This window comes from Lygodium microphyllum, chromosome 1 (assembly GCF_053477565.2).
Source record: "Lygodium microphyllum isolate KBCC chromosome 1, Lygodium_microphyllum_v1.1.10, whole genome shotgun sequence".
Classification (NCBI taxonomy): domain Eukaryota; kingdom Viridiplantae; phylum Streptophyta; class Polypodiopsida; order Schizaeales; family Lygodiaceae; genus Lygodium; species Lygodium microphyllum.
The window spans coordinates 113,071,558-113,099,095 of record NC_141135.1 but is presented as its reverse complement, the minus strand read 5'-3'; the positions used below and the strand labels follow the sequence as shown (position 1 = coordinate 113,099,095).

Sequence of the window (27,538 nt, the reverse complement as noted above, 5' to 3'; positions counted from 1 at the left end):
ATCCCTCTCATCACATAACTACTCAAAAGCACGTGAGACACACTCACCCCCATTATCTATCCTTAGGCATTTTAGCCTATACCCAGACTGGTTCTCAACCAATGCAAGCCATCTCTGAAACACAGCCAAGACATCGGATTTCAGCTAAATAGGATAAGCCCAAACTTTTTGTGAAAAATCATCTATGAAAGTAACAAAATGCTTTGCACCACCCATAGACTGACAAGGCATGGACCCACAGACATCCAAATGTACCAATGCCAAGGGCTCGCTCATGCATGGCCTACCAGACTTCTTATGTGTAGACCTAGTCTGCCTGCCATAAAGAGAATGCTCACATGAATCAAAAAGTACTCCAAACTAGAAAGCATTTTCATTCCCTTCAAAGACATATGGCCCAAACGGGCATGCCAAAGAGATACATGTGGGATAGAACCCACAGACAAAACATGATCAAGGGAAGAAGTAGATATAATCAAGGGATAGAGGCTGCCAGCCTTGGCACCTCTCACAATCACGTCTGCCATAAGTGATCTTCCATGCAGAGTCTCCAAAAGATACATGACAACCTGCGTCATCAAGCTGTCCAGCTGACATGAGACTATGTGTCAAAGCAGGTACATGACGTGCATCCTGCATAACAAAACTGCTGCCAGAAGGAAACTCCAGCCTAACATCACCAATGCCCACAATATCAAGAGAGCTATCATCACTCAAGCGCACAGAATCCGAAACAGTACGGTATGAATGAAACCACTCTCGGCAAGGTGTCACATGAAAGGACGCACCTGAGTCCAAGAGCCAACACTGTGCATACATAGAGTGTATCTCTGTCATTTGCGAAGCACTGGAAGAAGCTGCAAGGATATAATCATCATCAACATCCTTAGACTGCGTAGCATTGATCTCTTCAATTTTAACACTGGACTTTGCAGGCACTATGCTGCGATTAGAAGACTTATCCTACACTTTGTCTTTCCCCTTATCTTTGCACCTTTCATTGCGCAATTCATGGCATTGTGGCCTAATATGGCCCTTTTTCCCACAGTGGTGATAAGTAACATCTGCATTCCTACCATGGGATTTGCTACGTGACTTTCCACAAGACTTGGACCGAGATTTCTGAGAATCCCGTCCACGGCCCTGCCACTGCCATGCTTTCCATATCCATCATTCCTGCCTCTAATTGTCATAGCATGCGACACACGAGAGGCATCCAAATTCTTACGATTAACCTCTTCCTGCAGAAGAGCACTCTCAACATTAGATAATTTCAAGGTAGCAGTAGAGGCACATAATGCAGTGCAGAATACATCCCATGACTCATTAAGAGTACCAAGCAAGAAAAGAGGAGTGACATCCTCTACAAAAGTGATGTCCTGCGAAGTCAAGTTCTTGAGTATAGCATGGAACTGGCTCAATGAGCAGACATAGTCACATTCTCCTTCATGCGCAGATCCATAAGCTGCTTCAGCCAATACATCTGACTCGCTAGACTTTTCTTGTCATAGAGATTCTTGATTTTATCCCACAACTGCCATGCACTCTGTTCTTCCTCAAATACATTGTAATGAACCTGTTCTATGAGAGATAATACAATAATGGACTTGCATAACTCATCAAGCTCAAGCCATTCCTCATCTGGCATAGTTGCAGGCGGATGCCCGCTCAACCTCAAAGGTTTGATCTACGATTTCTGCACCAACACTTGCCAAATCTGGCTCTTCCAATAAGAGTAATTCGTACCATCAAGCTTAGTGATGTTGAAAATAGCATGATCAATGTGGACGAACTCGCCATAATGCAGGCTGGAAGACTGCAGACAATTCAAAACTACTTGTTTACTGTAGAAAATGACCAAAAAATCACCAAAATCGAGAGAAAATGGCGAGAAAAGTGTAACCAAAGCTGCTACCCACCAAGTACTAGTGAAAGTACATTATTTTAAAATATTTCAGCATGAAAAATCCATGTCAGTCAGGAGTTATGTGCTTGCTGTAATAAATGACAGCAGGGTATTGTGAGAGTCAATTGCTGACCAAATCACTGCAACAAGTCAATAAATGACAGCCAAGACATGACCAACCATAAATGGGCATAAATCAGCGCCAAACAGTCATCAAGACCCTAAGCAGATACCCAAACATATCACCAAAGCATTCGTCAATGAGTAGGCATACCCCCTGGACAGTAGGGTAAAGTATACATAACACTGACAAGACCTGACACCAGTAGGTGTATGCTCACAAGAGTGCAAAACACAAGCTCAGGTCAAAAGCGACTCCAAGATTTCAGTGCATGAACCCTGCAACATGTAAGTGTAAGAGATCCCAAAGTCTCAAGTATTTGCAAAATGCTCAAATAGCATAAACCTCCTGCTCAATGTCGATCAAGCATACAAGATGCTCCCACTAGCTCAAAAGGTGGATAAACGAGCTCAACAACTCAAGGAAACCAAGTCAAAGTACCAAAGACATGTAACCAAGACAATGCCTCAATAGCATCCCAAGAGCATGATGACTACAAAGCAACTGTAGGTAGCATCCATGAGCAAGACATACATCCCAATAAAGATCTCTGACAACCAAAATGACATCTAATACAAAATTTCGGAATAGCAGATGAGAATCCAAGCCAAGTCTTCAAAGAGCACTAAAGCTCAACAAATACATGGTACACTGTGCCAAGACAAATGCATCAAGCCGTAGGCATCAGGTAAGCATGTACCCAAAGAGCATATAACTATCAAAGCACTAACCATTGTCAAGCATAGACCGATGTCAATAAGTGCAGGTTGAAATAAGCTCAAGCTTCCAAAAGCATTCAGATCCAATGACAAGCTCCAAGCTGTCCCTCGATGATCAATACATCATAGCATAACCCAAGACATACACCCGGAACCAATAGGCATATGTCAAAGCATGAAAGATAGCTTCAGCCCAAGAGTATTCAACATGTATTTAATGTTATAAACTGTGTATTTCCATCCCCACAATCAGGCCAAAATCATAGCAGGACATGTAGCTTCAATCCCCCAATCAATCGGGATGCAATAGGCATCAAACCGGTTATGTAGTCATGCCCAAACAAGCATAGGCATAAACTATGAATGTTGCACTAGCATCAAATGCCTGTGGACTGTTTATAACGGTCCTGAAACACTATTTTCAGCCACCAAACCAATGCCTAATCTCAAAGGATCAATGCCGAGTATCAATACATGTGCAAGAAGCCCGAAATGGAGCCCGAACAAGTGCTTAATGCCAAGCTGGAGCTCGAGCTGAAGTGGCTGAATGGTGGCTGTCCAGAATCAGGCGCAGATTTGCGTGATGTTGCTGCTGCTCCTGCTGGTCCACGTGGCAGGTCTGGAGAGGTTGGAGGGCTCAAACATGAGCCAAAGAGGCCTGGGAACAAGCCTCTAGTAGCCCACAACCAGTGGCAAAGAGATATGAAGGTTGGAAGCTTCAATGGTGGCTGCCCTATTTACCTAGACCTATGGACTGAGATAAATCTCTAAAATAATAAAGCAATACCTCAATGTCAATGCCCTGACGGTGCCTCAATAGGCCGAGAAGAAGCTCGGGAAGCTGGGGAGTGACGGGAGCTCAAGAGAATGAGCTGTGGCTGCCGGGAAGGAGACCCAATGCAAATGGGGTGTCAATAGGAAGCTGAGAATGCCACGAGCCAAGCTCAAGAGTCGGGAAGCCGAGCTCTGATACCAGTTGAAAGGTGAGAAGGATCGAAGCTTGCACGCGAGAGCTATGGCAGGAGCGCAAGAGCAAGAAGGAGAGAGATAAGAAATGGGAACTCCATAAGTCACAATGTGTGATGGGGCCTTCCTTTATTCAAATTGTCACTAAAAGAATAAAAAATAGAGTGACGGTGACGGGCGCCCGCCACCTACAATGTGCAGTGGCGGTGACTGTCAGTGTAGTAATACACGGGCGGCTAGGCGGAGGCGCCTTTACCCCCAACAATGCCTTCTCATTGGAGGGGAATTCACCTTTAGATAATTGAGAAAGATATGATATCTTCGGTACACCTGCTTATTCCACTGTTGCTCAATCTGGTGATCCTTATATATGAGCTACACCTCCTTCAAGTACACCTAATCCCTATATTTCCTTGGCAAAGTTTTCAACATCCCCTTCTCCAATTGCCCATACATAAACCTACCATTCATAGTTCTATTATATATAGAGAACACATCGACAAGATACCATTGCAAATATAATTCTATAGAAGGATACCAAGTTATGCATGTAAAGAAGTCTCCATGCTGCTAACTTAAGGTCATGGGTTATGTTATAGTGATAGATGCAAGTGAGCCTCTTTCTTATGATGAGGCCATGCACGGAGATGATAGTCACCCATGGAACAGGGCTATGCAGTTGGAGTTTGACTCCTTACAGTTAAATCATACAAAGGATTTGGTTCCTTTGCCTAGTGGAAAGCAAGCATTGCCATGCAAGTGGGTATATAAGTTGAAAAGTATCCCTCAATGTCCCAAGTCAACTTATAAGGCTAGATTGGTAGCTAAGGGTTTCAAGTAGGAACATGGTGTTGACTTCAATGAAGTCTTTTCTCCTATGGTCAAAATGATGATCCTATGCTTGGCACTAGCATTGGTTCTGGACCTTTATCAAACGGATGTATAGACGACTTTTCCACATGGGGACTTGCATGATGAGATTTATATGCAACAACCTAAGGGATTTGAGAAAAAGGCAGGGAATACCTAGTATGCAAGTTGAAAAAGAGCATTTACGGCCTTAAGCAGGCACATAGGGAATGGTACCACAAGTTTGATACTTTTATGCATTCATAGGGATATAGCTGTAGTGCTATGGATCCATGTTTATACATGAAGAAGGCTCGTGATGACAGCCTTATGATTTTGGTTCTCTATATGGATCCCTTCACTGCATTCAAATTCCTTGAGTGCTATTTAGTTGGCTGGTCTTCCATTTGAAGACAAAGCACATTGAGGTGCGTTACCACTTTATCAAAGAGGTAGTTGAGGACAAAAAGTCCATTAAGCTTGTCAACTAGCCAAAATCCTACTGATCTGCTCATAAAAGTCTCTCAGTAGAGCAATTTGCCTTCCTTAAGAAGCTAATGGGTGTTGGATGAGATGGCATATTTCCTCATCCTATTGTACTTAGGAAGCTAATGGATGTTGGATGAGATGGCGTATTTCTTCATCCTATTGTACTTTATGTATATTTGTACTTTGTCATTTTTTTCTTGTTCTCTCCCCACTAGGGGCACATTCACCTTTAAGTGAAAGGTTGTTGGGGTAAAGGTGCTTATGCCTAACTGCTCGTCTATTCATTACACTAACAATACCCACACACCTATACAATGTAGGTGGCAGATGCCCATCACTGTCACTTCATTCTTTATTCTTTCAATGACATTTGAATAAGGGAAGGCTAGTCACGCATTGTGACTATTAGAGTTCTCGCATCCTCTGTCTCTTGCTCTTGCTCTCTTGCTTCTTCCACCATAGCTCTTGCTTCCACTTAGGGCTTCTCTCTTCACATTAATCTTCTTTAAACTTTGTACATGTGTCCATATGGACACATAGTGAGAATGCCCTTTGCATGTAGCTCACTACATGGGGTATGACCAACTCTAATACTATTTTAGTGTGAGAAAGCACAATTCTAAATAACCTCCCTATGCAACTGATCACATTGAATGTACCACTACCCCTCTATGAACAACCACTTCCAATCGCAATTTTTAATACCCCACTTCTTCTCCAATGATTACACTATGCACACAAGGAATAATTAAGACAAATAATGGGAATTGGATGAGGATGAGAAGGATTTGATGGAGGATTGAGGAGGAGATGGCAATTATGGTGGGATGCGGGAGACAATGTTGTTGGGTATGAAGATGAAGGTGGGAGAGAAACCAAAGGGGGTGGTACAACAAAGCAGTGCTTGCATTAGATCTAATTCCAATAGTTATATGGTCGAAGCAATTGGCGACACAAGTATGGCTTGGAGTTCACCATCCGTTCATGTGGATGGATCTATGCCCCCCTTCAAGCAAAACAACAACCATAACCAACAACATACCATGATATTTGCAACTTTTGCATAGGGTAATGATCATGATGCCATAAAAAGACCCTATTATAAGGAATATAGTTGATATTGTTAGGAGAATAGAGTGGGATCTTGTATATAATCTTGTGTTCTCACTAAAGGCTCTATCTCCTCTAGTAAGATGCACAACTCTACTTCTACAAAGAATGATCTAATTATAGTGTTTTCAACTAGCTTCTTTGTAACATACATTCGGACTTTCCATGGCTTTACATTATGGTTCATCTTCCTAAATTCATGTGTGAAATCTTGTCTTCATTATATTTAGCCAACATGTTTTGAGTTGCACTTAGTGGGGTGGTACCCTTGATGTATCACCAAATATGACACCAAAATTTCATGCAACACATGACCACCATTTGATAAAATGGAATTTTAATGAGTGTTCTATTGGGCATAGCTAGTAAACCTTCAAGACACCATATGCAATCATTTTTGTGGCCAACAATACTCTGTCCTTTAGCACCTTTGATTATGACTTTCAATCTTATTCATCTCCTTGCATTACAAGGGTTGCCTTATAGATCATTTCCAAAAATAGTCCTACCATATCACTTCTATATGTGAAGATGGCTTGTGAATGGAAAGTGTGCATTGTATGGGGATTAGTACCACGGTTTGGGTTCACTTCATCGTAGAGTTGCTTCAAATTTCAAGAAGTCTTCACAAAAGGTATGAGAGAAAAATATCGCTCTTTAGAATTGCACACTTTTTATACTAATAAAAGGGGCTCAATTTGTGAAAGTCCTCAATGTAAAATTGAAAGGATTCATGTATGTATTGATCAAGAATATTACCCTAACAAGTTGTTGGCACATCAATAGCCATCATGTGATGTCATTCGGAATGAAGCAAAGGATGTAGGCTTTAGACTATGATGGTATTCTTGAAATCTGGCTACATATACCAAGTACTAGTGTTAGGAAATGAAGCAAAGGATGTAGGCTTTAGACTATGATGGTATTCTTGAATTGTGGCTACATATACCAAGTACTAGTGTTAGGGAATGACTTTGGGATATGTTACAAAAAATTGGCTATGTTCAAAACAATGAAAATCATTGTTCTTCATTAGCATCCAAAGATTGTATTGCTTTTCATTAACATCCAAAGATTCTCATACACACATGGGATTTCTATGACTTGCTGTTTTGATTTGGTGAATTTACATTTGTTAAAAGTTGAATGCCGATTGAATAGAATGCTAAAAGTTGAATGACAATTGAATAGAATGCAAGTAGTGCAATGACCATTAATGGAAATTTAATATGAACATAACCTCCCATTCATGGATGTTCAAGGACCACCCTTGAAATATGCTCCAATGGCCATAAGATGTGTTGAAGATCATGATATTCACTCAACACTTGTCAAAGGCACATAGATGATATTCACTCAACATTTACCAAAGACACATAGATCAAGTTGCTCTCAACAAAGCTTTTAGGGGTCCCAAGGTAACTTGAATCAACATAAGAATTTTAAATGTGTATAATATCATGCACACAAGAGTGTACAAGTCAACGTGCCATTGCTTGATTGCTAAAGGTACAAGGATCATACATCATCTCCTCTCATTTGCATGTGCCTTAAGATTATTGGAGTAGGTGGGCTCAATCATGTTCAAGGCCTCTACTAAAGTCAACAATGGTGAATATCTCAACTAAAACATGAGCTACAATAATAACATGCATACATAATGTCAACTTGTGTACCCTTATATTTCTTATATTTGCCACTATGGATTCAAAAAATGTGAGTAAGTAGGTCAATGCAAGTGTAAACAAGTTGATTTCAAACATTGGCAATAGGGCAAGAGCACAAATACAAGGCAAGGTTGCATAGTTAATGGATGAATCCCGGTTCATAAAGTTGTCTAAATGTAGCTTTGAATTATGTAGAGTGAAGTGTCTATTTAGGTTTGCACTTCCATGCACACATATCGCATTGTGTCAAATATCACCATGCATAGAAAAAAATTTGGGGTCAACAAAATCCTTCAACTTAAATTTACAATCTTTTATTGATGCTTTATTTAAGCTAGTCATTTTCATAACAAAAGTGTTTTGATATGAAGGTATTTAGCCCTCTAACCTAAAATTTGACGATTTTATTTGACATTGCAAAAATCATGAATACCTAATCAATGATACATACATACAAGTTGCAACAAGTCCCAACACTGAAACGGAAAAGCCACCAGACTCAACCATAAATACCAATCTCAATCACTCTGGACTGCCACTCACACATCTAAGTATTCCCAAGTTAATTAGGGTCATGAAGAATTTATTTTCAGCAACATCTTTGCCCTGTTTTCTTGAGTCTTCATCTCTAATCCACAAAAGATTTGCCCACCTAATTACACTTAAGAAATCATAGCCGCCCATAATTTCTACCCTGCACACTATTGATGGGAAGGGATTTATTTCCTTGTTGAAATCATCAAGAGCCATCAAAAGTAGTGAATTGAGAGTAGCTACAATATTCCCTAAGACAAGACTTGATGTAATAAAGGAACTCTATGTCTGCATCTACATGCTTCACATCGGTACATTAGCACATGCCAGACGAAGAATGACATTGTAATCCACCACTCGGCTCCAAGGCATACACGTACAAGTTACCTATCCAGAAACAGAGGTACCCACTGCAAAATTATGTGTTTGACTGTTTTTCATGCAAAGAACAAAATCTCAAAAGAGTGATTTAGAACCAGCCAATCCTTATACTGTTTTGGAGTGTTGTTACCACCTGTTATTGTACCATCACTGTCCTATTGTACAGATGAGAGAGTAATAGACAGCAGCGTTTTGTAAGCCATATTACAACCTGAAGGTATTTTAGTACTCGAGAACGCCACAACCCTTTGACTATTATGTAAATAGATAAGGATTGGATGTCTAAATCCTTATGTATTTAATTGCATATGTTGCTCCTTTTCTTCGATCGGCTAATTGCAAAGTTGATTCCAATTCTACTCTGTTCTAGAGTATAAATCAACATCGATCTTTCTAAGGGAATAAAGCCTCCCAACAACAAATTCCATAAGCATCAGAAGACCCCAGTAGCTCAGCAATTGCCCACTTGCACAAGGACCATAGAACAAAATGATTTAGGGTTATCATCCTGCACAAGCATTTCCCTATACAAACATATACGTGCCGGTTCCATATTCAAAACTTGAAACTAGCTATCACCTGTAACTTGAATAAGACAATGTTGCAAAGATGTACACCTTAAAGCAGTGAGCAAAATGACTGCTTCTTATAAGACAGCATGCGCAATGGCCAAATACAATTCTTGTCACGTGTAATGTTTACTTTATCAATCTACATAAATCCAGCTTTGAGAGGGCCGTGTCCATTCTATACAAAATGCCCAACATTTAATTTGTCTATACTGAGAGCATGCTTAATTATCCTTCATCTCAGTGCTCTTGCTTCCATCTTCATAGGCAGTATACTTTTTGGAGGAGCCCTTGCATCTTTCCACAGGGTACTTCAAGGCATTCTTCTTCAGTTTACAAAGTGCAGCCTGCCCAAGATCAACCTCACAAATGTCTGCAAGGCGGACCAAATACAGCAATACATCAGAAAGCTCCTCCCCTAAGCGCTCTTTTTCCTCAGAATCCCAATCAGGCAATCCCCTGGGAACCTCTCCTTTCCACTGAAAGATCTCTGAAACTTCACCCACTTCCCCAACCTGCTGCAGGCAAGCTTCCTTGTCAATAACATATGTGACAAGAACGACAGATACTTTGGTAAAAATAATGCATATACAGCAAAAGCAATCCTCCCCCTAGAAGATCATTCCAACTGCAAAGGACAAACTGTATGCATATAAGCATACAAAAAGTGAAAGCAATCCTCTCCCAGAGAAACTTGTTACAAATTGAAAAAGACAACTAGGTGCGCGCCGATTGAGCATTCTATTTAACCTCTTAAAATTTTAACAAGCAATCCTAAGAAAAAAAGGATTTGAGAAAACGTTAGTGTTATTGAGGTCTCAAGTCATTCCTTAGCTGTGATCCTACAAATATGTCACTGCATACAGGAACATAAAATTGAGGCCATTGATGTGAGGATATCGGTCAGAGCCATATGGATTCCAATAGAAACCTTGGATTACATGCTATGGCATGATCAGTCAGCTGTCAGAAGCATCTTCACAACATTTACTTTAGTATCAACACCTATGATATCACACTCAGATTGCAAAATTATCATATTAGCCAATCTCCAAAGGAAATGCTTGCATCCATCAATCAAGTGGTCACTTGACATTTTAGAAACATCTTAAAGAAAGAGCCCAGGCCTGTAGTATACATAATATGGTTCTTGAACCCTCGAAGATAACCATACTCAGTACCAAAAGGAAATGATCAATACTTTTCAAACACAAGTAGATCTCATATCTTAGCAATTGTATACCTTTCACATGGCTATGCTTTTGGTAGCTTAGCAATATTCCTAGATCGACCCAAATACCATCCTGCTCGTACCCCATTATCCAATAAACAAATTGTCATTCTAAGTTCCTTGAACCAAAATTTCATATCCACTTGAGTCTTAAGACCATGAGGTTATATTCACTTGTGAGGATGAATGGGCTAATAAAGAACAAACTGCTAAAATAACACATGAATGCTCTGCTCTATATGATGAAAGAAGATTACAATGCAGATGGAAATGGATGAACAAGTATACTAAACTGGTAAGGAAAATGCTAACAGCTGTAGAAGCCAGAACAAGGGTGGAGCCTCAGAACAAAAGGCAATAATAGTGTCACACAAGGGTCAGGGACACTTGAGGAGGTGGTCTACTCTGTGTGATCTGGATCCATGATTTAAATGCAAGCCTTGTATTAAGTACCAACACCAAGACATTCAATCACTCTCATACCAAACCTCCAATGAGATGCTTTAGATGCATTAAAGTATTAATTGAGGATAGAAGTAGGATAGGATAAATCACATCAATCATCTATCAACCAAATTAGTTTCCCCACAACCTAAAGATAGACAATGCTCATATATGAAGGTGCATCCAAGGCTTTTACCAATTTGAGGGTTGGATGTAGGGAGGTTACAAACACAATCATATGACAAAGCACACACTGATTTTAAAAACTCAGTAAGGTTAGGGTAACCGAATAATGAATAAATACAATGCTCAATGCAGCAAGCACACTATGCAAGGTGAGTACTAAACCTCGAACTCCCGTGTCTCTAGGACTGGGGCAGAGTATGAGCTAGAGAGTACATTGTACTCTAATGGACCCTGAAAGACAATAGACAACCTCCGAATGTATTTGGCAGCAGCAAACGTGGATCAAGAATGTCTGGATCAATGCCAAACAAAGCTAGACAACTCGGAACGGTAGGCAGCTGGCTAAAAGTTGATAATGTCAGTTGTAAACATGAGCAAATCTGGAGTGAACAGCAGCAAGCAATAGCTAGAGAAGGTCAAAAACTGGTTGAAACAGGGCAATAGCAGCAAAACGCAGCTGAATCTGGAGTCAAAACCAGCTGAACAGCAATCGCCAACTGTAAAGGAGTGTTTGGAAGTAGGCACCAGCAGTAGACAGCAGCTCAAACTGAGATATCCTTCGTAGACAGGGTGTGGACAGCAAAGACAAGCACCAACAATCTACCAAATAGGAGCAAGTTGAGTGGTGGTTAGCTTGTCTATTTATAGAAATGCAGATCCTCCCAAAGGTTTCGCTTACGGGACACAAACACTCTCCAAGAATGCGTTTCTTTTGAATGAAAGTTTCGTAAAATAACATGTTTTGGGGCTGCACTAAAGAGCTAATCAATTTATAATGCATTTTTTAGCTCAACATTTACCACAAGATTTGCACCATTAGGAAAGTACAAATCAACTCGTTGAAGTGCATATTTTTGCTGAGAAACAAAGATGCCTTTAGACGGTTGTTGGAAAACATCCATGCCCAAGACAAATCATATGTAAGGACCGTTAGATTGGCCTTGCTTCAAGCAATGACTAATCCATGGTCTCACCAATGATTCCAACAATTGTCTTGGTACACAAAACAAAGTTGGTAGGCTGAGAGTAAGTTTTGTTAGCTTGCCGTATTTTGGCAGTTTGTCATCTCTTGGTTGTGAGCCCTGCCAGAGTTTCACAAGGACATTGGAGCTCTAACTATTCTAGAGCAGTTAGTTTGTGTGCATTTCTTCTTCTATGTGTATCACGAGTGTTCGTATTGTGTGTTTAGCCAATGTTCAGCCTCTACAGCAATCAAGCACCCTGTCCCAATGCAATCAGCCCCAATCGGACTGCCCAATATTTTTCAACTATATTTTGAGCCTTACACATGCTCCTCAACCAGTTTTGATCTAACTGACAACATAGTTTTGCCATTTCAGAGCAATCGGTCAGATCTAGGGGTGATTGACTATATTTAGCCCCCCACCCCCACCAATTGGGTAGATTACTATATTCCTTTTGTGAGTTGGCACGCTCTCACATGGTATCATCCTCTAAGTGAGGACACGGAGGTTTGTGAAACCAACTCCCCAGTTTGATTTCACTTTATAGAAGTGAGCTCATCCTACATAGCTTGTTGCAAAACATCCTATGTAAGAGCCTCATCAACTGTAGTAGACTTTGAATCCTACAGAGTCTGTGACATAAGAGCATAGTTCACACAAAGTGAACTATCCCACTAGGCCTATAATCGGGCTAATCTGCGTGGACCTAAAGGAGTAGCAAGAAAGTGAGTAACACCTGAATCTTGCATAAGCTTCTTGTACCAAAGGAATCTAAATAGACTCCTCTTGCTGCTACGAGGGAGACCAAGTAGCCTCCGGCTGTCTGTGTAAGGGACTCCCCCTCACTAAGGAAAGGTAGATCCTCCTAAAGAAAGCTCCCCCTCTGATGGTTGAGTGGCTCTAGAAGACTCCTAAAGGGAGATTGAAGGGGTGGAAGCACTTGGCAAAGTAGTGGCAGTCGCATCCATCAAAGGTGGGAGGGAAGTTGGAGTGTTTTTTTTTTTTTGGAGGGAGGGGAAGCCGAAGATGAGGTAGGGATGCTAAAGAGGCTACCTAGAAGGAAGGAGAGGAATTGAGGGTGGGGGAGGGTCAATCGATGATGAAGAATCACCTAGAATAGAACTATCAATACGATCCTCGGAGGCTGCAACCTCATCAAAGATTACATCCCTCTAAATGTGGGCACTTGGGCTGCTTCTCCTTCAAATGCTTCTTTTCCTTTTCCTTTCCTTGGCCTTCTCCTTTTGCTTCTTTTTCTTCCCTCCACCTGTACTTGCAATAAATGCCTTGGTGAATCCAAATCCACTCGCCCCCACCTCTTTGAGTCGCTCGTCATGCTCCAAGACAAGCAGTGAAAGCTCTTCCCATAAGAGTTTCTCACAAGTCCTCGAGGTGATAAGGCTAGTATAGAAGATATTGAACCAAGGAAATGGCAACTGAGTCAAGAGAATCATAGCTATATCCCCGGAAGGGATCTTCACTCCAAGAGAGACAATCTCACCTCTCATATCCTCCATCTTCGTGATGTGCTCCTTCATAGAAGGAGAGTCATCAAAACTAAGCATCCGCAACTTCTTCTTAAGGGCAATCTTGTGGACAAACGTCTTGTGTTGATACAAGGACACAAGCTTACTCCACACTTCCGCTGCAATCTTCAACTTGCGAACATGCACAAGAACAGAGTCGAGCAAACTTATAAAGAGAAAGAATCTAGCTCAAGAGCTGAGCCGATCCCATAAGGCTACACGGTCCATGGAGGACCCGTCTGTGCAATCCTCCTAGGGACATGGAATAGGTGGAAAAACGAGCCCCTAAAGGTCAAAGGTGTCAAGTATCCACTCCACATTATAGAACCCTAGTAAATAGTTGAAACCATCCAATTTGTCTTCTTTGGGCAAAGAAGGAAGAACGGGCACCTGAATGGATAGTATCAAGAAAGGCATCTTTACTTCAGACGAAGCCTTCACTTCGAATGGGACCAATTGTGAGAGATGAGCAAGAGAGGGACAAGTTGGAGGAAACTCCTCTCGATAATGAAACTCTCAATAATCCCATCTCCGCTCAAAAGAATGGCTAAACAAAAGCCCCTCAACTGATTCATCAAAGCCTTGAAACTTAAATATCTTCCAATTTTGCAATCACCCAAAAAGCTACGAAACAAGACAAAAATTAGGAAACAATCAAAAGAATGTGCCACCTACACACGAGACCATCGCCTGCCACCAGAAGTGTCACAACTCTATAGAAACAGAATTTGTATCCTTTTTCATTAATTTGTCTATATAATGATTTATTAAACTTGTTTCCTTTGCACTAATTAGATATAAAGAAAAGTGCATTGGAGCTGGCCACTGATGAGTGGTCACAGGTTATGGTGGACCCACGTGGTGGGTTAGAGAAAAGATAGATCACACTTCCACCTATATGGCCCGATTGGACGCCTGTGACCAGAACTCACGCATATCAGGGTTAGACTCGCACACAGAAAGGATTGATGCCTTGAAGTGTGGGCTAGATCCACCAGAACAGACAGTTACAATCAACAAGATGGCATGATCATGAAATGCTTGTACAATGTGCATGTGTGGGCTGAAAGCTTGAAATGCACATTTCTTTGCATAGGAAAGTCACATGAAGATTCTGATACCGTTTTTGCGATGTACATGGAAAAAGCTTTCATATGACACCCATATTGGGGGGTCCCTAAATTTTAGGAGCCTCGAATTAGCCTAAAAATGCTAGTCTTAAAAAATAGGGATGTCATTCTAAAAATAGAAAATTCTGTACTCTGACTGTGCTTACTAAATTTGGTTGTTTCTATTCTTGACAGTATTCAACCCAAAAAGGAAGGCCATAGAGAAGAGACAAGTGTCAAGACACTTGTCACACAAGTTTCTAAGTGTCCCACCACTCGTCACATCTCATGACATGTGGCTGGACACTTGTCTTGTACTACTCCACTTTCCCCTTTTATACTAGCTCTTCCCTCTCCTATAAATAAGAGCTCGTTTTTCTTCATTTAGCATCATTTTTCTTTGTTGTAAACTCATGTACAGCACCCACAGATAGGCAGAAATTGGCCCCATCCATCCCCATCATCATCCCCCACTTCTCCATTATCAAATTCCTCCATATTCCCTCTTCTATCACTGCTGTTTTACAGGACAGCAAGCCTGTAAATTCATTAAAGCACCTCCTTCTCGAGCTCTTTCTTCCATTTTAGCAACAAGAAGCAAGCCCTATCCATGTACTGCTGATCAACGATGGAGAAAGGCTGATTTCCCCTTTTTCTTCTCTCATACTGTAAAGAAATCAGTTCTTATCATTGCATAATAGATAATGCATGTGTGTTTGTACATCTTTGCATGATCTTGTGAAAGTGAGAATTACTTCTCCTCACTCTCAAGTTGATTGTAACTGAGCTCTTTCCTAAGGGACTTGGGTTGAGCAAAAATACATTCCTTCGGCGGGGGATTGCCCATCTTCAACCCTCAATCTTGTCTCCATTACTTTTACATTTTCATGGCTGTAATTTTGTGAGTAATTTTCATTTTCAGCTTAAGTGTTCATTCTCTTTTATATTAAATCTCGAAAACAAGCGAAAATCATAATTGTTAAGCATACTACGTTGTTCGGGGCGTTTACAAGAAGGATGTCACCCGCACAAAGTGTGTTGTCGCCAAGCCAAGGGATGTCAACTAGTCACAAAAGCTGCCATCTACGTGGGAAAAGGGATCACCTAGCACAAAATGCTAACAAAGACCACCCAAATGATGTTGTCTCCTTCTCAGATGGCCGCATTTGTAGCAAACACAATGATGGATGGCTGTGTTTGATGGTTGGGAATGCTTCTTTGCAAGAAATCTTCTCTCTGTGCTCTCATTTAGACAATGATACTGTGACATTAATGTGACATTAAAAGTAATACTTAATGTTACATTAATGTCATAAGTGTGGAATGTAACATTAAAAGAGATATTTAATGTTACATTAAGGTAAATTTAGGGGAACATGCACGAGAATGACCGTCCGGGCTCTTGGGCGCCCGAACGGGGTCAAGGGGAGCCTAGAGAGTAAGGGAGTCCAGGAATAGTAGGACTCCAGCAAGTTGACGGCTGGCAAAGAGATAAGATTGAGGACCAGCACTTATCTAGGCGTGGCTGGGAGGTGAAGAACACTCGTGCTTCCATCAGTCTGAAGAAAGCTATCTTCCGTAATCTAACAAATACCATGTGAGAGTGCAATGATACTCTCAACATCCCCTCTCAGATCCTAGACAAGGCAACAAACGGAGGGATCTGAAATGCCGATAAAATAAAGCTTGGGGAAGTGCCTTCGTAAACGAATCTACAAAATTGTCTTCAATCTTACAATATTCCACATCGATGGTCACATCCAAAAGCTGTTCCCTGATGAAGTGATACTGGATCTCTATGTGCTTTGTCCGAGCATGAAATACGAGATTCCATGACAAGGCAATGCAACTCTTACTGTCGCACCGCAAGATAGTAGGATGAGTCTGGGACAACCAAGCTCCTCCAACAACCGGCAAAGCCACACAGTCTCACATGTGGTAGAAGACACAACCCGATACTCCGCCTCAGTTGAAGACTCCGCCTCATTTGAAGATAGGGCTATCGTGGGCTGCTTCTTGCTACTCCAAGAGATAGCATCAGCACCCAAGGTAAAACAATAACATGTAGTAAACCACCATTGGTCCACATCGCCAACCCAATTTGAATCACTCCAACTTGCAAGAACAAGATCAGAAACACCTGGACCTACTGGATAGGAAATCTCGAGGTCAGAGGTTCCCCTAAAAAACGAAGTATCCTCTGAGCAGCCTGCCAATGCACGTGCTGAGGTGCACTCATGAACCCAGCCAAAAGGCCTACAACAAAACATAGATCAATCCATGTGTTGAGGAGCCAAATCGATGATCCAATCAACTGACGGTAGCGGGTAGCATTCGCAAAGGAGAATCTGCGTGTGAAGTGGCCTTCTAGCTAGGATCCATAGGAGTAGAAATAGACCGACAATCCTACATCTCAAAAGTCACTAAGAGCTCTTGTACATATCTCTGCTGAGAGATGAAAATCCCCTTCTAAGACTAATAAATCTTGTGGCCCAAAAACAAATGGAGAATTCCTAAATCCGTCATCTCGAACTTCTAAAATAGGACTGCCTTTGTCTCTTCGATGACAATTTGGCTCGGGGCTGGAACCTACACAAACCGAACATCACGACTTGTGCAGACATCCCACTTAACAAGATCTATAATCGGTAGCCTTGAGATTGCGAGCTATAGCCCACAAACACCTGTCTTCTGGAAGCCGCTTCAAATTTGTCACACTATGTCTTCAAGATGTGAATATAAGTATCACACCCAAAAACCCTAAAATAAGAAACATCGGGCTTGGATCCAAAGTACACCTCAAAAGGAGTCATACCAACAACAGCGGAAGTAAAGGAACGATTAAGGATATGAACTGAAGTAGCCACAGCCTCAACCCATAGACACTGAGGTGTTTGACGATGCTCCATCATAGTACAGGCCATCTCGATCACACTGCGATTCTTCCACTCCAAAATGCCATTCTCCTAAGGGGTGTTTGTATTGGCAAACTCTTGGTGTATGCCATGATCTGCACAAAACCGAGCAAACTCATTAGAAACAAATTCTCCGCCCTTATCCAATCATAAGGTCTTCAGCTTCCGCCCCGATCGGTTCTCCTCAAAGAGCAACCAACCCTTGAAGTTGGAGAAAGCCTAGGACTTCAACTTCAAGAAATAGGCTCATGTCATCTTGCTGTAATCATCTACAATAAGCATGAAATACAAACTCCCTCGAAGGGATTTCATCCTCATCGGTCCACAAAGATCAGTGGAAACAAGCTCCAAGATTGTTGAAGACCGCCTTGAAGCCTTGCTGGGAACAACATCACGAGTCTACTCCCCACGGATGCAAGATACACAAGGCTGCTAACTCATCACAATATCTGGCAAACCTCGAACAAACTGGTCCTTAGACGCCTTTCGAAGGTTTTCATAATTGAGGTGACCAAACCGAGCATGCCAAAGCTCGGACTAAGTTTGAGAAGTAAAAAGAAAAGAAGTCAGGGCAGAAGAAGACCGCAACTTGTAGACTCCATTCTCCTCAGAACCTGAAGAAAGAACTACTCTTGATCCTTGATCAAGAATCCAAAAAGAATCCACATCAAATTCGACTAGGAGGCCGAGGATACGAATCTTGCATACTGAGAGAAGACGATACCCCAAAGCCGGCACTTAAAGTACCTTAGAAGCATGAGCACCACCACACCCATCTAGAATAAGATGCATGTTGCTCCGTCCCTATATAAGAATAGGCGAACTATCGCCAATAAGAATCTGACCATGAGAAGGCCACAAATGAGTGACACCTGCTAAAGAAGGGGTCATGTGCCTAGAGACATCACTGTCAATAATCCACTCCCGAGTAAATGGGATAGTCAACGAAGCATCAGAAGCCGGCAGAGTCAAATTCTCAACCACCTCCAAATGAAAGAAAGCAGCTGATGAGGGAGCAGCCACCGCTCTCCGGAATCCTTTGAAGATTTCTTCTTCTTTTTCTTATTTTTCTTCTCCTTATCGAGGCAATCCTTCTTCCAGTGACCTGTTTTGCCAAAATGTGACAAGTAGACTCCTTGTCGTTGTTCTTCTTAGATTTATAGTCCTTCTTCTTTTGGTCCTTCCCCTTCTGAGCGGATTGACCAAGCAAAGCTTTAAATAACGCTTCATGACGGTCATCCGATTATACATTTGATCCAACTCCGGTCATATCTCCCTAGCCACCGTCAAATGCTCTATGTGAGAGATAATGGTTGTAGTACATGGTAGAAATAAAAACGAGCAAATGCAAGCATTGAGTTTATCCCAATGTGTCTGAGCCTTTACCAACTCCGCCTTCTCACTGGAAGAGAGTCTGGACTCGTCTGTAACAAATCTAAATCTTATTACGTTGAATAGGGCTTTGGGGAAATTTCTTTTTTTTTTAAGAATGAAGGCAAATTTTTTTACTCCCTCCTTCCCCCAGCCGACTGTCGAGCTGGGGGAGAGGGAGGGAAACATGGGACACCAAGCTCCTTGCTGGAGCTTGGATCAAGGAAGTATCCATGCGAATTGACACATAGCAGGGGGGAGGATTCCCTCCCCTCCCCTATATAAATGTGGGAGTATCGTGAGAGGACGGGGGACAGTGCTGCGGTATCGTGAGAGGACGGGGAAGACGCTGCTGCCGCCTGACATCCGTCTATCTGTCGTGAGAGAGGAGGACAAAGTCATCGCCCTGTTCGTGTTGCTGCCGAGGGAGGAGGAAGGACCACTGCCAAACGCTGCACTACCGCCTCTATCCTCTCTCCCCACGTGCGCCATATTCATCTGCCGCCTGCAGAAATCCCCCCCCCCCCCCCGGTCGTCGCATCAAATTTTCCCCCCACGTGGCTTCTATGATCCCATAGAAGCTTCAAGAAGCTTCTTGAAGCTTCTAAGGGAAGGGCTCCTTAAGCCCCCCTTCCTATACTTTTACCCTTTCACCCCCCATATCCCTTTTTACACTAAACCCCTCTCCCCGATTTTTCTTAGAACCCTTTCACCCCCTCCCGATTTTACCCCATTAGAAATCCTTTCACCCCGCCCCGGTCTTAAGGCCTTAACCCTTCCCGTGGGGCCATTAAACCCCACACCCCTTGGCCTCGTAACCCACAAATCCCCCCCCGGTGCCTAAATCTATAAGTCCCTTCTTGTGTTGAAACCCCGTGTTTCACCCCCCTCATATTCCTTTTTTCTTAACACACCCCCTAAGCCCTTTCTAACCCCCATGTCCCCTTTTTCCTTACCCACCCTTTTCCTTCCCCATGCTATAAGCCTTCACCCTTCATCTTTCCCCTATCACTCCGGGTTAAAATCCCTAAAACCTATACTACTCCGTGTCCCAAAACCTCTCCAAAAATCCCCCTTCCTATACTTTTTACCCCAAGCCCAAAAGTTCTCCCAAGGTTCATATGGTTGCGAAGCCACACTCATCCATAACCTTTTTGCCGTGTATATACCCTATAGGGCCTTCTTAGGCTTTATAAACCTTTCCTTCTCCAAGTAGCTAAGACCTTAAAGGTCTTGTTACCCCTTTCTCGTGGTCAATCCCTTAACGGCTCCTTGCCTCGAAAGAGAGACGGTGGAAATCCAAAAAGGAGAGTAAAAGCTGCATTCACGTTCGAAGGATTACAACTACGATGCCACCTAAGAAAGTCCAAGGAGTAGCTACGGGAGGGTCATCTCCCGGTATCCATGTGGATATCTCACCCCAAAACCAGGTTTTTCTTCTTGGTTTTATATCGGTTTTAATTCAATCATGCAAGATGAATTGTTAGGGATAAGATATATTTTGTCCTAGTTATTTACGATGAAGGAGTTTAGTTTAATTGAACATGCAAAAATGATAATGTATAAAACATAGTTTCCTTCAAATAGCATCATGCATTGAAACGAATTACGAGCAAGATTATCTACCTACTATAGTAGTATATTTCCGTTAAATCTTGAAGGTATAAAAACTGCATCTTGCACCATTAACCCCTATTCTTTTTTGCAACGAATCATCATAGAAGATGAAATTCACGAAAGGTTTCTTACGTTGCTTGAACTCTAGGAAGTTATCATTGCTAACTACATATCTTAGCAAGAAAAAGATTGTTATTTGACATGAGTTCGTTCGCAAGGAAAAAGGAAGATTAATTGAATTTACCCAACCCCAAAGCAATAAAGTTTAGGACTGAAAATTCAATTGTCACAAGGATAACAAATCGTGCCGAGGTGATCTTAATATTACCTTCTAAAAGTTAACCGAATTAATGTAAACTTAAAAATACCTATGCTGTGAAATATGCCTTGGAAATGATTTAAAAACCAAGAAACGTTTATACCTTAAATACTTGCCTACCTTCCCTGATTGTAGGGTCAATAAATCGTAAATAAAAAAGAACTAGGGTTTGTCCTTGAGGTTCTTAAAAAGAGATCCTAGGTCTGATAAACGTCAACTTAAAGAAACTAAAACGGATTGTTTCATCGTATATTACGATGCAGGACTTGCGCACCAAGTACGAAGTCATATGGACTTGTGATTGATTCACAAGAAGAAAGGTTAAATACCCTCAGCAAGGATGGCGGATCCTTACGCAAGTTATCTTGCAAAAGGATGTATTCTTTGATATCCTTCTAAATAAGGAAAGTTAAAAACCCGAAACTAAAGTATCCAATGAACTTTAGGGTTGACCAAATTAGGTTAAGAGGGTACGCCCTAACCCAGAATATAAGGGACCTTGCCAAGTTTCAAGACACCCTGGAACGAGTGCTGATGCATTCAAAAGGAAAGAATCATTCCTTAGCAGTTTGCCAACAACAAGATCAGTTAATGGAAGTGTTTGTGCTTGCTAGAGATTTTAGAGCACTGTTTGATTTATGAATTACAAATTAAATGAATATCTATACTTCAGGTCGAAGGCCTGAAGGAAGAGGCAGCTTCAATTACCCCCGATTGCTTGCCTGACCCTAACCAAGGGGGTTGTTGACCGCGCCGGAAACGTGGACCGAACCTGCCGCGAGAGGTCTCTCCGTTGAGCTCTACTTGGAGCAAGAGGACGCTTGGGTGCCAGGGGGGGCTCTGGCCATAAATCCCTTGCCTTCCAGGTCCTGCACAAGAGGCTAACGTGACTCGGGATTGGATCTCAAGGCCCGCATACTAGTCTACGGGCGGAAACTTAGAATAGTGATCCCTGTGGATTACTGGTTAGCCTTCGGGCGAATTATGGACAAGCCTATGGACGGAACTCCTTGTATTTCAAAGATAAATTTGATGATATGTTAATAAAGAACTTGTTTGATATTGTTTTTCTATGTCACGTGATAAGATTACGTGAAGGAACCAGTGTTTAACGGATTAATTAAAGAAGCTGATTGTTACATGTCCAAATTAATGGGTTAGATAATTACATAACTAAAACAAACCGAGGAAAGTGCGGAGGATGGGCCATGGGTCCGTCCTACGGTTGGGTGGTCCCGATTAGCCAGAAACTTTTCTCAAAATCTCGAAGAACAGCGAAATGATCGTCAAAGAAAACGAATAACGAAAGCGATGACCTAGAGTTATGTCTTACTCGATTTACGCTGTTTTAGGGGAACGGAATGGGATTATGCCTTATGGCAGAGAGGTTGAGCTTTGCATCCCTCTCGTTTCTCATTCTCCTTGAACCAAGTGCAACGTGAATCCGCTTCGGACCTGACGTTTCTGCGTAAAGTAGTTCGCTTGGGTCCGACGCTAGTTGCTGTTAGGTAATTACCAATCAAGAAAACCCTAATTCCAGTTGATCCTAAGTGGGAACGGCCAGGATACTTCCGCTACGTGGGAGACGCGGAAAGACCTAGATCGCAAATCCCGTAACATTCCATGGGAGTGTCGAGCGAAGCTTTCTAGACATCCCTTCCGATGGACTGCTAAGACGTGTCCTGGATGATACTAGTGGACACGTTACATCGTCTCGCAAAGGACGATTGATAGCCTCTGTAACAAACTCTGCCAAATCATAAGAGCTTTTGATCAGAAGAAAGAGCCAGTAGGACGAGCACCTTCTGGTCCATGATCACTTAAAACTCTATCTCAGCCTCAAAAAACATCTTCACCTACAATGCTTGCACAAAATACAAAAAAGCAACCCCCTCTGACTCTGAAAATACAACCTGCTACGCTGAGGATAGCTCGTTCCATTCCTTCTTTACCCGCAGAAGACAATGAAAATGTAAAAATCTGCACTTGAAGGCCAAAAGCACAGTCTTCTTCCTTCTCTAACAACAAAAACAGTACTCTTTTCTTGCACGCCTACACTACTTTAAAATATGGGTGTCAAAGGCAATTAAAAGATCCACATGTGTTGCACATGTGAGGTGCAAGCTACTCTCACAGTTGAAGACCGAAGGACCCTGTGAAAAAGATGGGTGTCAAAGGCAAGAGTTGTAACAAGTTACATTTGTTAGATTCTAGGTGAATTTTGGTGTCAGTTTGCTCCTAGGACCATTAATTGGCCATTAAGTGTCAATGGTGACACTAGGAACTAGGCATTAATTAATGGATTAATGCTTGTCCAAGGGTCAATTAATGCATGGAACCACTTTGGGTTGCAAATGGCCTAGCCAACTAATTTTTGGATGGGCAAGGTCAATTTTCTGAGCATGGATTAAGGGCTGAATTAATTTTCAGAATTAATTAATTCTGAAAATTAATTAAATGGCTAGAAATTGCTGAAAATGGATTAAGAAAGCTGCCACTTGGCAAAACTTTCCCATGCAAGTGGGAGAAAGGCTAAATAGAGCTGAAGGGAGAGAAAAATCTCGTTTTTTCATTTTGAAGCTATTGGAAAGAGGTATTAGACTGTTGCTGCCAGCTTTTGGGACCAATTCCCAACCATTGGAGACCATTTTGGTGATGGAGATTGCATATTCTTGACCTTGTGAAGCTAACAATTGCTGCTGATACACTTTCTCCTGAAGATCACAGTCTCTGATGCTCCTATTGTTGTTGGTGCGTCCATTTGGGACTGGTACAGCAGGACAGCAACTGATTTTTATCAGTTCTTCACGACAAATCTCAAAATTTTCTCTCTCTATAGCATTCTCTCATCTCCTTCAACCCATGCTCAGCCATTCTCAGCAATTCTCAGCCATTCGGAGAAGATCTCAGCCATTTTTGGTGGGCTGATTTGTAAACCCTAATTCACAGCAAAAATCAGGGTTTAGCAACCACCTTGGGATCCGTGCCAGAGATTGAAAGCTCAAGGGACTAAAATCAGCAGCTGATAATTGAAGATTATCAAGGGATTTCAAGAGCCAGCCCATCCCGAATTGATTTGGGGTAGCATTTGGCCAACCAAGGGTCAAATTGAAGAAGAAGTCCTAGGTGAAACAAGGGGCAAATGACCCAAAAGGCTTGCTGGACATTTATGACACCAAGAGCAATTGGTTAGCAGGAGGAGATTGAAGAATCTCAAGTTGTACTCCTTCCAATTGAATGAAAGCTAAAGAAATACCGCAAGGGGCGCCAATTTTGGGACCAACAAGGTGTCTACTGTCCAAGAATGTTATGGTGAAGTGTGTATTTTATTTTATGTGCATTTATTTATTGCTGTAATTAACTCTTCAAAATAGGTTATCACCACCCATTCCAAGAAGGAAGGCTGGTTTCAGCAGGTGCAGAGAAAATATATGTGTATGTCTCCACCTCGAGGATCTTGATCTCCATCAACCTCGAGAGCAAGCTCCGTAATCAACAAGCGGATAAATCTGTCAGAGATAATGTGTCAAGACTGCTGAAAACTCAGCCTTTTAAAGGCTGAAAATAATACCCTGAAATAATCAAGTCTGTAGTCGAACTATCTGATTGTGGCCACGTGGCAACTTGCCACATGGCACTGCTAACGTGGCCACAAGAAATGACTCAATAAATCTAGCCGACTAGACCAAATGATAATATGACTAAAGTAAATGCAATTCAACTGCATAGAAAAAACGAGGAAATGATGAGAAGATATCCCAAGCAATCGTGGGAAAGAAAGGCAGTGGCAAGAAGTGACAACACAAACCAAGGGAATGCAAAAGAAATGTGTCTAAAACAAAAGAAATGCACTCTAGAATGCCAAAGCTCCCATGTCTCCGTCAGACTCTAAAAGGAGCTCACAACGGGGAGATGACAAATTGACATGACTAACATAGGCAAGTTGACATTCTCACCTTCTCCAACCTATTCTCTTTGATAATCTCAGCAAATCTCGACCATTTGGAGTAGATCTCAACCAAATTTGGTGGACAGCAAAGGAATTTCTACCATAAACCCTAATTAACAACAAAAATTAGGGTTTAACAACCACATTGGGATCCATGCCAACAATTAGAGGTCAAGGGTCAAGATTTGGCAAGTCTTGGGTGAAATTTAAGAGGCAAATTGCTCAAAAGGCTTACCAATCATTTATTACAGCAAAGGACATTTGGATCAACCAAAAAGAAGATTGAAAAATCTAAACTATACTCATTCCAATTGCAATATAAGTTAAAGAAACACCGCAAGGGGCACCAATTTTAGGGTCACTAGAGTGTCCAATGTCCAAGATTATATGGTAAAGTATGCATTTCAATTTTTGCGAATTTGTTAATTGCTATAAATAAGAGCCTAATCAAGTCATTACCAGGAGGAAGTCCGGTTTCATTGGCTCTATGGTTGGGAGGTGAGTCTGATGTCCAATCCCTTTTATTATGACTCATGAATTTGGCTTGTGTCGTGTCTTGTGTGTAGGTTGGATCCTAGGGGAATGTGTCACTCTAGATGGACTGAATCTACAGATTTTAGACAAGCAATCCAAAAAATTACAAATTGTGTGTATATGTTTGAAAACAACACCTAGAGATCAATGTCCTAGCTTGTGCAAGCACAACAGCCATACTTGGCTTAGTCACATAGACATCCACAACATGCTATTTTCCTCTTTTTTGTGCACAGCAAACACAATACTCATAGTATTTGCCAAGAGAAAGAAAGGCAACCATAAAAATCATCGCCCCCCTTGCTTGCTTTAGGTTCATATGCATAGATTAATCAATTTTAAAGCAAACTTGCGACCAAAACAAACCAAATTCTCTCCTGCCCTCTAGACTTTGAAATACAGGTGCCCTCTTCTGACTTTCCTTACTTCAATCATGTAATGGACACTTTGTTCTCTTGTACGTGCCATCTTTCATCTCCATTTGTTCCATACGTCTTTCATTTTCATTCAGTGTTCCATCAATTTGACCAAAGTACATGATTCACTCTGAAAATATAAGCACTGCAGCCCCTTGCCTATATAAAGTCATCAACACACTGCCAGTCACTGCTGTACTGTTGACTCAAGAATATTTGTGTCAATCTCATATTCTTGATATATCGCTAAAACCCAATAACTATCCAGTCCTCTGAGCAGGTTGTAGTAGACTGGGCTGAAAGTTGTTGACAAATCACAGACGACTAACTGCTGACTGTCGATCCAATGAGTTCTGGAGCTGAGACTTGTGTGCACCCTTGTTCTGCCATTGGTGACCCTCTCTCTCTCTCTCTCTCTCTCTCTCTCTCTCTCTCTCTAGTGGTAAGCCACTTGTTTTTTATTAACCCATTGACCCAAGTTCAATTCTCCCTTTCGTAACACATATACTAAATGAATATGCAGGATGTAGGAGTTGAACCAAAGACTTTCTGGTCACCACCCTGTTCAACTTAACCTCTCTCTCTCTCTCTCTCTCTCTCTCTCTCTCTCTCTCTCTCTCAAAATGAGAAATGAGAAATTGTACTATGAATGTTGAATACAAGAGAACTATATGAATGACAAAGAGACTGAAGAGACCACAGCATGCCAAGAAAGCAAATCATCCTTGGAAATGAGCCCAGCATACTGTATGGTGACTGACAGTGTAGGAGACCTCTCAAGCAGCCAATTCGACTGTGCACTCAAGAATGGGAATAAAAAATGAAAGCATTCCCGATAATCCAATTATGCCAGCGGCCCCAAAAATGCAAAAGGTGGAAAACAATCATCGCATGTGACTGCGTGCGTGCACACGTATGCACAGGCTCTCTCTCTCTCTCTCTCTCTCTCTCTCTCTCTCTCTCTCTCTCTCTCTCTCTCTCTCTCTCTCTCTCTCTCTCATCCATCCTTTTCCCTGACAGCACAAACCGAGCAAGCCGTCTGTAAATTCTTACCGTAAGCTCTTCTCAGCTAGAACTAATAGAATTGAAAAATGCAATGAACCAAGACAGCGTTAAACCAGGAGGAGGAGGAGGAGGAGGAGGAGGAGAACGTACTAAGGCAAGTAAGAGATTTCTGGGGCTATGGAACTTCTCCCAGTCCCTTTCACTCGCGAAGTCGGCCATCATCTTGGCAAGCTCTGATAGGGCGACGCCATTACGGCTGCTGCGCTTGTGGCTGTCACGCTCGGGGTCGCAGTCACACATCGAGGCACCCTTGAGGCTTGGTCCTTATTAAAGAATGATGAGGTGAGAAGGAAAAGGATCGAAAGAGGAAGAGAGAGGAGAACGAATAGGCAAGATGGATGATTCCCTCCTCTTTTGGATTCCGACCCTGCGTTTAAACTGTGCCGCGCATGTGCCCATCCCTCATTTTCTAGAGGGGGAAACTTTTAGGCCTTAGAGAACCTTCTCACGGGAACGTCACTTAAAGGAACACTCGATATATTGATTGACCTTCCCACGAGCTTGCTATATGGGCTTCTATTTCATACAAACAAGGCGGTGCACAATGTCTGGTGTAACACACTCACCCCCTGATACTTAC

General features: G+C 41.9%; 1 protein-coding gene across 2 annotated transcripts; it reads right to left on the bottom strand.

Annotated features, from left to right (window-relative positions):
- Positions 1-9,263: 9,263 nt before the first annotated feature.
- On the bottom strand, positions 9,264-27,317 carry LOC148041566 (uncharacterized). 2 transcript variants are annotated; one of them, XM_087680777.1, is made up of 2 exons: positions 27,049-27,317; positions 9,264-9,829 (listed from the first exon to the last, which is right to left on the bottom strand). In XM_087680777.1, exons 1-2 carry the CDS (start codon positions 27,196-27,198, stop codon positions 9,536-9,538), a joined length of 444 nt encoding a protein of 147 aa, XP_087536903.1. In that variant the 5' UTR covers positions 27,199-27,317; the 3' UTR covers positions 9,264-9,535. The 2 variants fall into 2 exon arrangements, with proteins under 2 accessions (XP_087536903.1, XP_087536906.1); XM_087680780.1 differs by having other exon boundaries at positions 9,290-9,826; positions 27,049-27,306.
- Between the last annotated feature and the right edge of the window lie 221 nt (positions 27,318-27,538).